The sequence below is a fragment of the Durio zibethinus genome, chromosome 11 (genome assembly GCF_047325235.1).
Source record: "Durio zibethinus cultivar Kanyao isolate XHJ-2024 chromosome 11, ASM4732523v1, whole genome shotgun sequence".
Classification (NCBI taxonomy): domain Eukaryota; kingdom Viridiplantae; phylum Streptophyta; class Magnoliopsida; order Malvales; family Malvaceae; genus Durio; species Durio zibethinus.
This window is the reverse complement of record NC_143172.1, coordinates 2,391,225-2,404,293: the sequence shown is the minus strand read 5'-3', so window position 1 is coordinate 2,404,293 and position 13,069 is coordinate 2,391,225. Positions and strand designations below refer to the sequence as shown.

At 33.5% G+C, this 13,069-nt stretch overlaps 2 protein-coding genes across 3 annotated transcripts; both read right to left on the bottom strand.

Moving 5' to 3' along the window:
* Nucleotides 1–4,513: 4,513 nt before the first annotated feature.
* On the bottom strand, nt 4,514–6,430 carry LOC111290465 (Eukaryotic aspartyl protease family protein). The gene has a single exon (XM_022881780.2). It carries the CDS (start codon nt 6,195–6,197, stop codon nt 4,758–4,760), a length of 1,440 nt encoding a protein of 479 aa, XP_022737515.2. The 5' UTR covers nt 6,198–6,430; the 3' UTR covers nt 4,514–4,757.
* Nucleotides 6,431–9,744: 3,314 nt separating this feature from the next.
* HINT4 (histidine triad nucleotide-binding 4) lies at nt 9,745–12,850 on the bottom strand. 2 transcript variants are annotated; one of them, XM_022881257.2, is made up of 7 exons: nt 12,672–12,850; nt 12,497–12,543; nt 12,338–12,414; nt 12,176–12,242; nt 11,417–11,494; nt 11,135–11,283; nt 9,745–9,945 (listed from the first exon to the last, which is right to left on the bottom strand). In XM_022881257.2, exons 1-6 carry the CDS (start codon nt 12,747–12,749, stop codon nt 11,181–11,183), a joined length of 450 nt encoding a protein of 149 aa, XP_022736992.2. In that variant the 5' UTR covers nt 12,750–12,850; the 3' UTR covers nt 9,745–9,945; nt 11,135–11,180. The 2 variants fall into 2 exon arrangements, with proteins under 2 accessions (XP_022736992.2, XP_022736991.2); XM_022881256.2 differs by lacking the exon at nt 9,745–9,945 and having other exon boundaries at nt 10,928–11,283; nt 12,672–12,847.
* Nucleotides 12,851–13,069: the final 219 nt, after the last annotated feature.

Here is a 13,069-nt window from a genome sequence, read left to right as displayed (position 1 = left end):
GAGATTCTTTCTTATTCAAAATTAAAAGCAATGCCAAAAGTGATGACCAATCTTTCAAGAGAATATAACCATTAGGAAAATTAAAAGTAAAAAAGGCATTATACAATGTTCCAGGAGCATAGTTCAACTCCCGGCAACCTCAAGTAAAAAAAATGTTGTTCCATGAAGCAAATATTCCAAGCGAAGAGAAAAGAGTGAGAGTGAGCAGAAGATATCAAAGAGGGTCTTAGAAAAGTTATTAATGAAACAAATAATGCTGAGGAATGGAATGTGATACTTTTTGTAATAATATTTGTGAATTAGCCTAATTGACAAGGAATCTTAACAGCCTAAAAGCAAGCGATTCAACGTTTTTGCACTTCTTGATTCTTTGGTATCTTAGTTTCTTCTCAAAGCAGGAAAACACCCAGAAACAAGAAGCCTGGGATGGAGCGTGAAAGAAATAGCTAACCTAAGGCAGGTAGGAATGAGAAATTAGGCCCAAATATTGGATAAAGTCTGGTCCAATTCTATTGAATTTGAGTCGGTTAATTAGCAAATTGCACCTATGACCATGAGTCCCTTCCCTCTCCAAAATACCCACTTTGTTTTCTCAACGATCACATTGCACTTGTTAAGATTCGACCCACCATTTCAACAGGTGCCAGCCCCTATATAGGTCAGGATAAAATGGCAGTGGTTGCTTCCTGATTTTTTTGCATAACCCTGGGAAATTATGTTTTACAGAAAGAGATACAAATCTCAGCCAAATCGCTTTCCCTTCAAGTCACACATTGAAAATTACAAAAGCAGGAATATCAGAGTCTGCATATTTTTTTTTTGGATCAGTGTAAATGCATTGAAATGTATAATCCAATCTTGATTTTCTAAAACTATACTATCATTAAACGTCAACGATCATATACAAATTGAGACAGCTGAGCATGATATTTTCATTCAAATTTGGGCTGTTCCTGCCATCCCTCTTGGTTTTCTTCCCCATCTCTATTTTCCTTGTTTTTTATATCTTCTAAGACAAACTACTTTGAAATTTAGATACCACTGAAATAATGCAAGACACACTAAGACATGGGCAAAGTTAATCAAAAGTGGAGAAATTTTAAAATCTTGCCCTTCATAGTTTGGAGTTAATTCAAAACTCAATTAGAACTTATGTTAAAAAATCTAATATCATAGTAATTAAATTTTAAAAAATGAATAAAAAACCATAATATATTTGCATATTTTGAATTTATTGTTCTACAATGTAAATATTAATATTTAAAAGCTCTTGTTAACTAATTTCTATAAATACTGATTTTTGGTATAATGTTTTTACCAAGTTTAATGAGAAATAATAAATTAATTCCGTTTTTTATTGCAAATAGCATTTCGACCAATCTATTAGTTGTTAGCAGCTTAGTATTTTTCAAAATTTAAATTATAAAACAAAAAATTTCGATAATTTTATAGGAAATAAATATATTTAATGATTTTCGCCATAAAAAAAAAAGTATATTTACCGCATTCGTGTCATTGTCATTGTACATAATGTTTGCTCACATAAAATAATATAATGTAGTGTGGCGGCCCACACGTGGAAGAATGCGCCCACAGAAAAGGGGAAAACGTGCAGAAACATCTAGAAGCACACGTATTGCGACAGCTAGCGGTGTCCGGTCCATACTCTCGCAGGGGCGCTTTTTATCTCATCGGAAGTCGAAAGCATGTCAAATTGACGTCATTGTCCCAATAGAAAATATCACGACGGCATCGTTATTGTTTTTTGCCAGGTGTGCATATATTGACAATGATGACTCAGCAAGTCAAACATATTCAAAAGCTATCCACAACTAAACAATGAAACACAAGCTTTAAAACCAATAATAACACGTTAATAATAGGCATCAACTTCTTTTTTTCTGAGAAAAAGACATCATTTGACCACGGCCAATGAATCAATTAACATGTGAAAATTTTAAAAAAATCATTGAAATTTTTTTTCATTGATTTATGAATAAAATTGGTGTTTTGAGATAATGAAAATTATATTTCTGAGGTTTTTCTTAAATTATACTATATATAAAAATAATATGTACTTTGGAGAAAAGTTTAGGTGCAATCAAACAAATTGGATGCGAAGAGAAACTAAGGCTTATTAAATTAAGGATTTATTTTAAGAAAATCTCCATTATAGCAATTACATGATTAGGGAATAAAGTGTGGCTTAGCTTGAAGCTTGGTTGGTAAGAATAATTAAGGTGTGGTCTTACAAGAAGAAGAAGCCGAAGTTCTTTTGTCTTGGTCAGGAAGTGAGGGATCAATGGGAGACAGCTGGTTTACATGAATAAGCTGACCCAGTACTGTGTGGTCTGCAGCCCCTGACTTTGGCGTGCGCACTCATTGCAGCCCAAGGAATCATCGGATTGGATAGACTTTTGGGAACCAGTGTTCATTATTTTGTGACTAATACTACTGATTACCATGCAATAATTGTGATTCGGTCTTAAGATCAGGTTAATATGACGCGATGGTTAACGAATAGTCCAATGGATGTGCCCGAATGCTGACCTTTTTGTTTCATGACTAACTTTTTTTCTTCGCCCTCTTTTCAATTTGATTATTTTAAACGACACAATAATGTGATAAAAATATTTTATAATTTAATATACTAATTTTTTAATAATTTTCATGTATTTAATATGTCATCAACCCAGTACAAATACGAATTCTCGGACGTACCGCCAATGGAGGGAGTTCTTAGAGGAAAGAGTGAACTCTACTGCTGCCAGGGCCACTTTATTCGTTCCTTGGGTGACGCGGTTCGCCATGATGAGCTTTGGAAGATTGTGGGTACCGAAAGTTCAGTGTAACTATACAACTCGGGGTCCAGAAGCATTCAAGGCTAGAATGGACCCAAACGAAAAAAAATCAAGGTTTGGGAAAAAATAATTGTTGCCTATTGTACCAACCCCAGTCCATGCAACAACTTGTAAAGAAAAATAAGATAAAATTACTGAAAAAATAGAAATGACAATTGCCAAGTAATAACGACTCTCAAAACTATTGCGCCCTTTTGTCCTTTTTTTAATATTTTTAGATATCTCCAAATTATATATTTTTTAAATATTGTAAATATTTTATTTTTTAATATTAAAAATTATGAAATTTTAATTTTTATAAAAAATTAATTTTAATATTAAATATATTAAAATTAATTTTTTTAAAACTTAGTAAAAATTAATACAAGACAAATAAATAGAGTTTGAGGGAATAAATTGTAAAATACAATCAATGGCTTATATTATAATGATAAATGTACTCTCTTTTTGTAGTTCTCTCCAAAATCAACCGTTCTTCAATTTTTTTCAACACTATATTGTACCCTTGATTATGTCTTCATCATTACATCGATATTTAAGATGGGTTACTTAACATGAGAAAGGGGAAAAAGTTTAGACAAGAATTCATATGCATTGTGCAAAAACGCTTAGGTTGAACAATATCAAATTCAAAGTGCACCAAAACCAGCTGCTAATTCATAAGGAGGGGTGAGAAAAAAAATTAAAAAATTAAAAAATTAATTTGAAATTATAATATTTTATTTGATTTGAATCGAATATTTTTATTCAGTTTAGATTAAATTTAAATATTAAATATTTATATTAAATTTAGATCAAATTTAAAATTAAAATGTAAAAAATAAAAAAAAATCGAAACGAAACGAATTATATATTTAAAAAAAATTATAAAATAAAAATAATAATTTTATATTAAAATTTACTTAAATAATATATAAAAATTAAAAAAATTAAGAATTAAAAATTTATAAATCAAATAAATTCAAATCAATAAAATTTGAATTGATTCTATTCGAATTGAATAAAAATTAAATTCGAATTCGAATCAAATTTTAAATTTTTATAATATTATATAATATTTAAAAAAATTAAATCAAATTCATCGATATCACTCATATTTATTTGCAAAGATTTTGATCCCTTGGCCTTGAGGTCTCTCGGGGTGATCAAAGGCAACCTTTTTCTTGAACCAGTGCAAACATATCCATTTTGGATTATGCTGAGAAGCTTCAATCTAGATAAGGATCAATATCTGGTCCACTCGATTCATCTAACAATCAAACTTAAAGCACAGACGACGACCAGCTTGGAAAAAAATATCCCAACCTCCATGAGAAAAATCCAACCAATGAGAAGGAAAAAATCTTTATGGAAGTATTAATGGCGTTCCCTACCCAATCTTTAAACTCTTTTGGGTATCGTGATATTTGATCATCGATCAGTTCATACTCATAGATCTTCCAGCCAAAGCACAAAATCTTAACCAAATGGATTTGAAACTTTTCACCCACCAACTCATTTCAACGAGATAAGGAAACTGAGGTTTCACGTAACATTTTGCACGATCAGCATCTTTCAGTGTGATGTCTGATCTATTCACAGGGTACAGCAACTATTTCTGGACTTATTCACTGACCTACCTGCTTTGACAATTAGTAAATCCCACCAAACAATTTACAGAAATAAAATTTTATTTTCAACTTCAAATATACATAAACTTTTACATTTTTTTTTCTCTACACTTCAATGTTTGCTTTATTTATCTACCTTAGAATTGACATGGAAGAATTAACATTTAAATATACAGGATTGGGAGAGTCCATAAAGCAAAATTTTAAGTGCTAAAAAAGTTGAAAAAAAAATCCATAATTTCATGAAATATAAACCTAGAAATTTAACTTTAACCCAAATTCAAACTTAATTTTTCAAGGTATCCCACAAAGAAGAACACTTTCTCCTTGCAAATCCAACTTTCCTTTTCTCCAAATCATAAACCACCTCAAAGCCTTGTTGCTGATAATTTCCCAGAGTAGCACCTGGCCCACCACTCAACTCCTCCTCATCACCACCGTTCATCAACATCAAACACCCCACATTCCTCTTATTCTTAACTCCATCACCACCATCCAAAAACTCATAAAAGTAATTCCTCCTGGGCAATACCACACTGGATCCATTCCCCACAAAATGCAAGCTAATCACTGGCACTTTGGCTACCTTGTCATAGTAATAACACGGGCTCAACCCCGTCGTCTCTTCTATCGCACTCGCCCTTTCGTAAACTCGTCCAACTCGGTGATCAAACTCATTCACCACTGAGTCATACAAACTCGCTGGTAGCATCGTAAAAGTTGTCCCTGAATCCACCACCATCCCTCCACTTCCTTTTCTATCAACCCTCATCAAATTCTCCGGTGCCTGAATATTCCTTTTCCCGACAGAGATTCCCTCCAACCCCACTGAATAAAAATAAGGATGTTTTGGATTGGAAAGCATGTCCGTGTAAACAAACTCAACATTTTCATTACCAAACTGCTTTTCTTCTTCCTCGTACCGACCAAGAATCAGTGGACTTGGTTGCCTAACTTTGTCAGAATCAAACGAATGAGAAACTAAACAGTAGGAGAATCTGTTACCCAGTTGAGGAGACACGGAGGAAAGCTGAGCTGGTAAAGATAGCCGACCGAAACCGAACCCGGCTACACCAACCGGTTCACCCAATGTGGTGTGGGCGCAACCAAAAGTAAAGTTTTGAATCGAGAGAGAGTTTGGGAGAGTTAAGGAGTCCTTATAAAGACGGGCGATTAAGCTACCGTCACCGTACGCATAGTAAAATGGAGGGCAAGGGAAGGAGTTGCAATCCGAGATTTCGATGGAGTCGAGGGGACAACGTGCAATGGCGCAGAGGTCGGAGGAAGGGAGGGAGGAGTGAGCGGCGGAACAGGCGGAGGATTGGCATGGGATAGCGGTGGCAGAGGATGAGAGGTTAAGAGGAGCAGAGAGTGGTGGTGCTTTTGAATCCCATTGAATGCATTCAAATGGAGAACAAGGAAGCCAAACAAGGTCGCTACCAGTGTCTAGGTAAAGAGAAACAGTCGGGGAAGCAGGGGAGCCGATAGAGAAGGAAAGGGTGTAGTCACTGCCAGGGGAAAGAGGGAGTGGGACTTGTTTGTGGCGGTGGTGAAAGCGGGCGGCGGAGCGAGCTGAGGTGGTTTTGAGGAGGTGGTGTGGGGTGATGAATTGGGTTTTGGAGAGTGAATGAGTTAAGGGAAGAAGCACCATTTCTGACATCGAAATCTTAAGCCACCACGTTGAAAAGAGTAACAGGTATAGCAGCAGGCAAAGAGAAGTTGCCATGACTTTGGAATTGTAGAACACAGAGCAAAAGCAGAGACCTTTTGCTTGGCTTTTGGTTTATGTAAGAAACAGAGGAAGTGAGAGAAAAAGGATTTGAATTTTGGTTCAGTGGAGGGTGATGTGTATAAAGGGTATGGCTGGAGGGAGAGGGAAGGTTCTGGTTTGTTGGTGGGATGGTGAGGGCAGATTTGGGGTAGGGCGTTATCGACTTTCTTTTTCATGTCAATGCTTTACAATTTGAACGAGCAAGTGATAACAGGGGATTTTAATGAAACTATAATTTCCATTAAAATTGTTTTGCATGTATTCAAATTTTCACTTTCTACGGTTACTTCTGAAATTTTGATGGTCCACTCAAATTTCCACAGGATAGGAAACTTTAATTTTCAAATTACTATACTATAGACAAAAAATTTTGAATACTTGTTTTTTTTCCTTTTTTTTTTTTTGTTAGTATTCTATTACTATAAATTTCTTATACATGATTTTAAAAACGTTAGCATAAGGTTCTTTCAGATGATAATCAACAATTATGATATGTAATATGTCATATTAATGGAAATGGGGAAAGATTTTCTTAAGATGTAAGTATCATTTTCCTGTAAAGGAGAGTATTGCATGTTAGGTGCATTTGTAGGCTATATTATTAGGTTTATTAAAGGATAAGATAAAAAAGGTTTAATGTATTTGACATTTTGAGTAAAGACAAAGTTGTAATCTTCATGTGAAGTATTTTTCTAAATTTGACATTGTTATGTCTCCTAATAATTCAAATGATGTAATTTGAAGACTGGGGAAAGCGAGAAGGGAATTCATGAATTATAAAGGGATTCTTTTTATATATTTAATAATTTAAAATTTTAATTTTGATGCTAATCTGTTTATTATTCTAATATTTATGAGGAATGCATTTTTGTCGATTCTCTTGCATATGGAATTAATTTTCGTTTGAATTTCACGACGCTTTTGATATGGTACGATTAAATTTATTATATCATCAATTAAATGTAAATATCAATTTTAATGAGATCAAGTTAATATAAAATTTTTATTAAATATTTTTTAATCATAATTATAATATTTTTTTCAATTATAATTACATTAATTATAATTTTTATTTTTAATCTCACCGCTATCAATCTTATCGTTCATTAAAATGTAGCCTTAGTTTAATGAATTAAAGTAAGAGTGCATGGCTGTCCCATGCACATTAAATCACTCATTGAACGATGTAATTCATGTTATTTTTTAATACTCAATACACGGCAAAATGCTAGAAAGAACGAATATAATTGTAACCAAAACAAATAAGCAACCCATGGTCAAAGTTTTCTTTTGAAAAAAAAAAAACCCCAAGGTCAGAGTTAAGGGTCATTTTTTTTTTTTTTAATGAAGAAAAGCGGAAGTCTGAAAGATAATAAAAGAATTTATAAGCGTTTTTAAATTAAACTTTAATTTTACAATAATTTATCGTTTAAAAAACGAATGAACTGTTTAGATTAAATACGGGTTCTGAAGAGTCAAATGCATTGCATGACTCCTTTGAGTCAAATTCAAAGTTTATTTTTTTTCCTTTTTTTTGGGTAAAAGTCAAATTGAAAGTTCTATAAGTAAAGTCAAACTTTTTTATTTTTTTATTCTTAAAATCTTAATTGCCACCCTTTTTATTGCATTGGCTGACATGTAATTACATAAGGCAGCCCCAGCATTAAACCTGAATAACATGGGAAGAAGCACCAAAATCATTTAAGGCAAATCAAATACCCAATAGAAGCTGTTTTAAACAGAGCACTTTATGAGCCTTTTATCTTTCCCTTGATTGTAATGTGGAAATTTGCATTTATTTTTCATTTTTTACATCACAATTGACAATTGAATGTGACTTTAAGAGTTTCGGATTTTTTTTTTGTTTGTTGAATCCGAAAGTGGTAACATCACCGGTTCAATATCCGATCCAAATTTTAAATCATCAGTATAAAAAAAAAAGAATCATTTACAATATATGTTGGATCGACCAATTCAAACCTTAAAAACTTAGCATGTTTATTGAATTAAAAGACCTAGGTAGGACAAGAGGAAACATTTCTCTCGTCTTAAAGGAAAACAAATGAAAGATTTGTAGTGAGTGATGATTCTGGTATTGGGAGAAATCAAGTAATCCATTATAACAACAAGGGAAAACAGGGAAGTCCCTTTATTGTCTTTCCCAGGCTGTGAAATTTGGGACCCTTGAGATACACTTTGAGACTATTTTTGTCTCGTACTCTATGACTGGGAAACATCGTTCATGTATGTTGTTCCACTTCCATTGAATCCATCCACCTCAGTTTGTCACCATGAATTTTATGTCTTAATCCGCTTTTTGGAGAGGCAAAGCAGTCAAATGAAGTTGAGGGATTGAGATATTATTTTTGACAGACTAAAAACCATTTCTTTTGAGTGAAACTCATGTTGACCATTGCCATTGAGGGTCGAGATATCGAGAATGGGGCAGCTTCCTGGCATAAATTCCATGCTAAAATAATAAATCCAAAAGAAAAATTGACCTGTCACCTGCCTTCTATGATCCAACCCCAAAATAAAAACGCCGTTAGCTTAAGAAACGTAGCAGTGTGAGCTGGATTTTCAGCAGGTTCTGCGTGCAAAAGTGGCACTGAAATGTGGGCCAATGCCATTGGTTTCTTTACGAGGCAGACAAATGCTTTATTGTTACCAGTTTTTTTTGGGTACATTTCCAGGCTTACAGCAAACCCGAAGATCTTTTATTTATAAACCTGAGTTAGATTCCCGTGAGGCCCCGCTCAGCGGCATTGTCCTACCAACGGCGGAGGAAAGAAATAAGAGAATCCAAAATATACCAAACAGCAACCTGTTCTGGCAATGGTTGTCATATGCCAAGCGCCAATGGCTACATGCAACAAAGCAGTCTATTATTGTTTGTTGATAAACAAATGATATAACTGTACTCATTAACCACAACTTTATAAACCGAAAGGCTTGAAAATGATTTTGTTTTTCTTAGCCATTCCTTTCATTCAAAATCATGGCTGCCATGCTTTGACGAACAAATCGTTGGCGCCATTAACGTCCTACTCAACCAAGTCTTTTTCAACAGCCAGCTATACTGGGTCACCGAATATCACAAAATTGAATTATTTGATATTTTCTCTTCATATGGTAGGTGGTTTTGTTAAAAGCTTTGTTATAACAAAACAACAATAATAATGATATTTTTCTGGTCAACAAAACGAAGGCAGTTCGAAGAAAACTTATGAATGTTTTACCTAATGGATGGTAGACCTATCTAAATGATTGTATGAGGTTTGGTCACATTCTGTCTGATAAGAAATTAATTGAGAGATAAGAATTGGATTAGGAGACGATAAATTTTGTTAAAAGATCAGACAATTTGTAAATTTGTATCGTATTTATTTCATGTCAAATAAGTGTAGTGTAAAATATAAAAATTATTATATCATAATTCGTATTAACACAGTTTTAATTTTTGCAAATTCATATATAATTTTCTAAACTTTTAAACCCTTTTTTTTTTGGGGGTGTTGGTTTTGTTCATTCTTTACACTAGTTTACTTCTCTCCAATTTATTTCCCAGAATAAAGATAGAATAGGCTATACACAGAATTAACCCATAAACAAGAACACTTTAAAGGCTCTGCAAGCTGTCTCCATTCTCATTACACAAGATGCAAGTGAGCAGATTGTGTTTTGTTTGATCTGAAGGAACCGGCTTTCATAGACAGAAAGATGATGAGAGTTAGTCACATTAATCACATTTAATCGCTGACTTTTCTATTGCAGTATCCTCAGATAAGCCTCTGAAAGATATTAATGCCTAAGAACAACACAACATATTCCAAGCGCAAGATGCAACCACTTTTGCAATTTATCTGCTATCACGATGATAGAGGAATGTCTTGGTCATGAAGTAATAACTGATGATATCATTCCCAATCTTAAAGGAAAAAATCCCAATTTCCCTGCTACTGACCTCTAGAAAATTAAGAAACTGCCCAAATGGTTTTCATGGACCTTACCAACAGATTCAAAACCAAATAGAACAGCGCAACATGGGAAGAATCTCCTTAAATACTCCTTAAATACGGTTGTCAGTAAGCAGCGTGCATTTCACTGCCGTAACTATATATTCATACTAATATTAGCTATGTTTCTCCTCAAATGCTTGCAAAAGAAATAACTGAAAACCATTAGGCATTTCATAAGAGTAGAACTAATGTAAATCTATGTAGTATTTCCTAAGAGTGATGCTAAAGTGAATCTAAGATGCTCCAGCTAAAATAAAGATAACAATCAATATTAAGTTGAAATTTTTGAACAACCGTTCTTTACAAATATTGTGTAATTATTATAGTGAAATAAAATGATCTGTTAGAGAATTGCACAATGGATGTCAAATCTGTATAAAGCTGCAACTTCTGGTGCTCACCAAACAGAAAAAATTTACCCTCTAGCAGTTAGCAAAATTTACTATAGGTTGCAGTACTAACCAGCAAAATTTTTATATTCATCACACACAGCATATTATGACCAATGCTTAAAAAAAGCCAAATGATTAACAGAGGATCAGAGCTATTTCACCAAACTCTACTTTTACTCCTATTGATTTCTTAGAAGCAGACAAGACCTTTCTTAGCCATAAGCTTAGCAACCCTTGAGTATCAAACACAAATTAACATTAATCTCAAACAATGTAACCAAAAGAAAAGTATAAATAGGAGCATTAATTATGAACATGTGCATGTGAAAAATTTTATGTAAGCTTATTAGGAACAATAACCCTTCTCTAGTATAACACAAATCCTTATAGAACAAATGAAGAATAAGCTTATAGGGGCATTCTATATCTTCAACAAACAATAATGACTTGCCAGGGAAGTTACATAAATATAACAAAATACCTTGATTTCAATATAACAGAGAAATTCAACTGTGATCCAATTGCACCTATGGAGAAATTGGCGAGAAAGGTTTTATCTTCTCCAACAACTTCTCAGCTTCAATAAACCCACCAAGTGGTCCCAAAGACAAATATTTTACATGTTTCCATCTGTTCAAATTCTTTAAAAACTTAAAATATGTACTTCAAGCTGTTGCAACTTTGTTGGAAAATTTCAAGGTAAAATAAATAGATAATTTAATAAAATAAAAGCACAAGAAAGTACTAACTGCCAAACACCTACCTAGGCATGAAGGGAAGAGCCAAACAGTGGAGATGGAGATGGTCAACGCTATTCAACGGAGGCTGATGAAAACCAAATCTGCCAAAACCCAATACTGACAGATAGTAAACCTTCTTTGAAATAACCGAATTCAGGGAGAAAAAAGAAATGCTTTTCTCAAATAAAACATGAATTTAGGTAACCTACGAGGCCATGACCTATTTCTTTCTAGACTTATGCAATATTCCGTAAATGTTACAACCTTATTTTCAGTCAATGCTTTATTTATATGATTCACAAGCACATTTGAAACTGAAGGGAAGAGCATTATCTACCACCAAATTTAAATAAATTCTGATAAGGAAAGTAAGACTCACATCCTTGATATTCTAAGTCCCCACCCTTCCCCTCCCAAAGGGTAACATTCAGCTCCTTTGCCACACAATGCATGCAATACAACATAAGCAATGCCATTGTACACTTCTCCAACAATGAAGTGATTGTAAATCTAATCAAACAACAACGATCATCACAACAGAATGCATCTACATGGCTTTGAAGGGGGGAGATTGAATTCTTAGTGTTAATGCGCAGACAAAGGCAGACGCAAAAATTCACAGATAAAATATTTCTGTTTGTAAGAACATTTACAGTAACATTGTAATGCAACTATAAACAGAAGATCAAAGTCGATTCAAGTAATGAAAAACCATAATGCAGCTATTAGGACACAAAAGAAGATTCATTTCGGAAAGTTATTTAATTTATGAGAAACAATACCTGTATTGAATTGACTGAGGCGCATCTCTGCGTAATAGCGTTTGTCCCACGTTTAACATATGACTTACTGAAGAATAACAACAAAAATGAAGAAACTTGGCTAAGGAAAAAAAAGAAAAGAAAGAAGAAAAGGGAAAACAAAATCCAACATGGAAACTTTACCCAAAGTGTAATCTTCATTTCTTCTTTGAAGATCTTTGACTGTTGGAATGTGGTTCACAGGGATTACCAAGTAATGCCTACAAAAAGATCAATAATTTTCCCATCGATCAGGCAAATTCATAGAAAAAAGAATTCCACATTTAAATCAATTTATGAAACCTTAAAGCAGAAGGCTTGATGTCTTGAAATGCAACGACTTTGTCATCCTGAGAACAGTCAAACAGATTTAATTAGAACATAAAATTCTGTTTGGTTGCTGGGTTGAAGAGAAGACAATGGTGGAATTAAATTGGTAGCCAAACAGAGGAATAAAGAGGAGAGAAAAGGAACAAACAGAGTGAAGGAGAGTAGTGGCGGTGGAATTGCGAGCAATTTGACAGAAGATGCATGATGGTGAGGTCGCTCCCGCCATTTCCGAGACCACTTCCAAATCCCTAAATCCCCATCTCACTGATCAACCTTTCCAAAACGATCTCGTATCCTATAATTTCTGCGCTTTTTATATGCCCAACACGGAGCGTTTAAATTTCTTTTTTTTATATATATAATTTCTTTACTCATAAATAATTTAATTTGATTTTCACAATTTTGTTTTAATTTAAAGTGAAAATATCATGTCTAAAATTTGATTTTTATATGCCTAAAATTTTAAAACACCAAATAGGTAGAAAAAGTTTAAAAGATAAATGCATCATTCAAATAAAATTCTTACTAAATTTCATAAATTAAAAA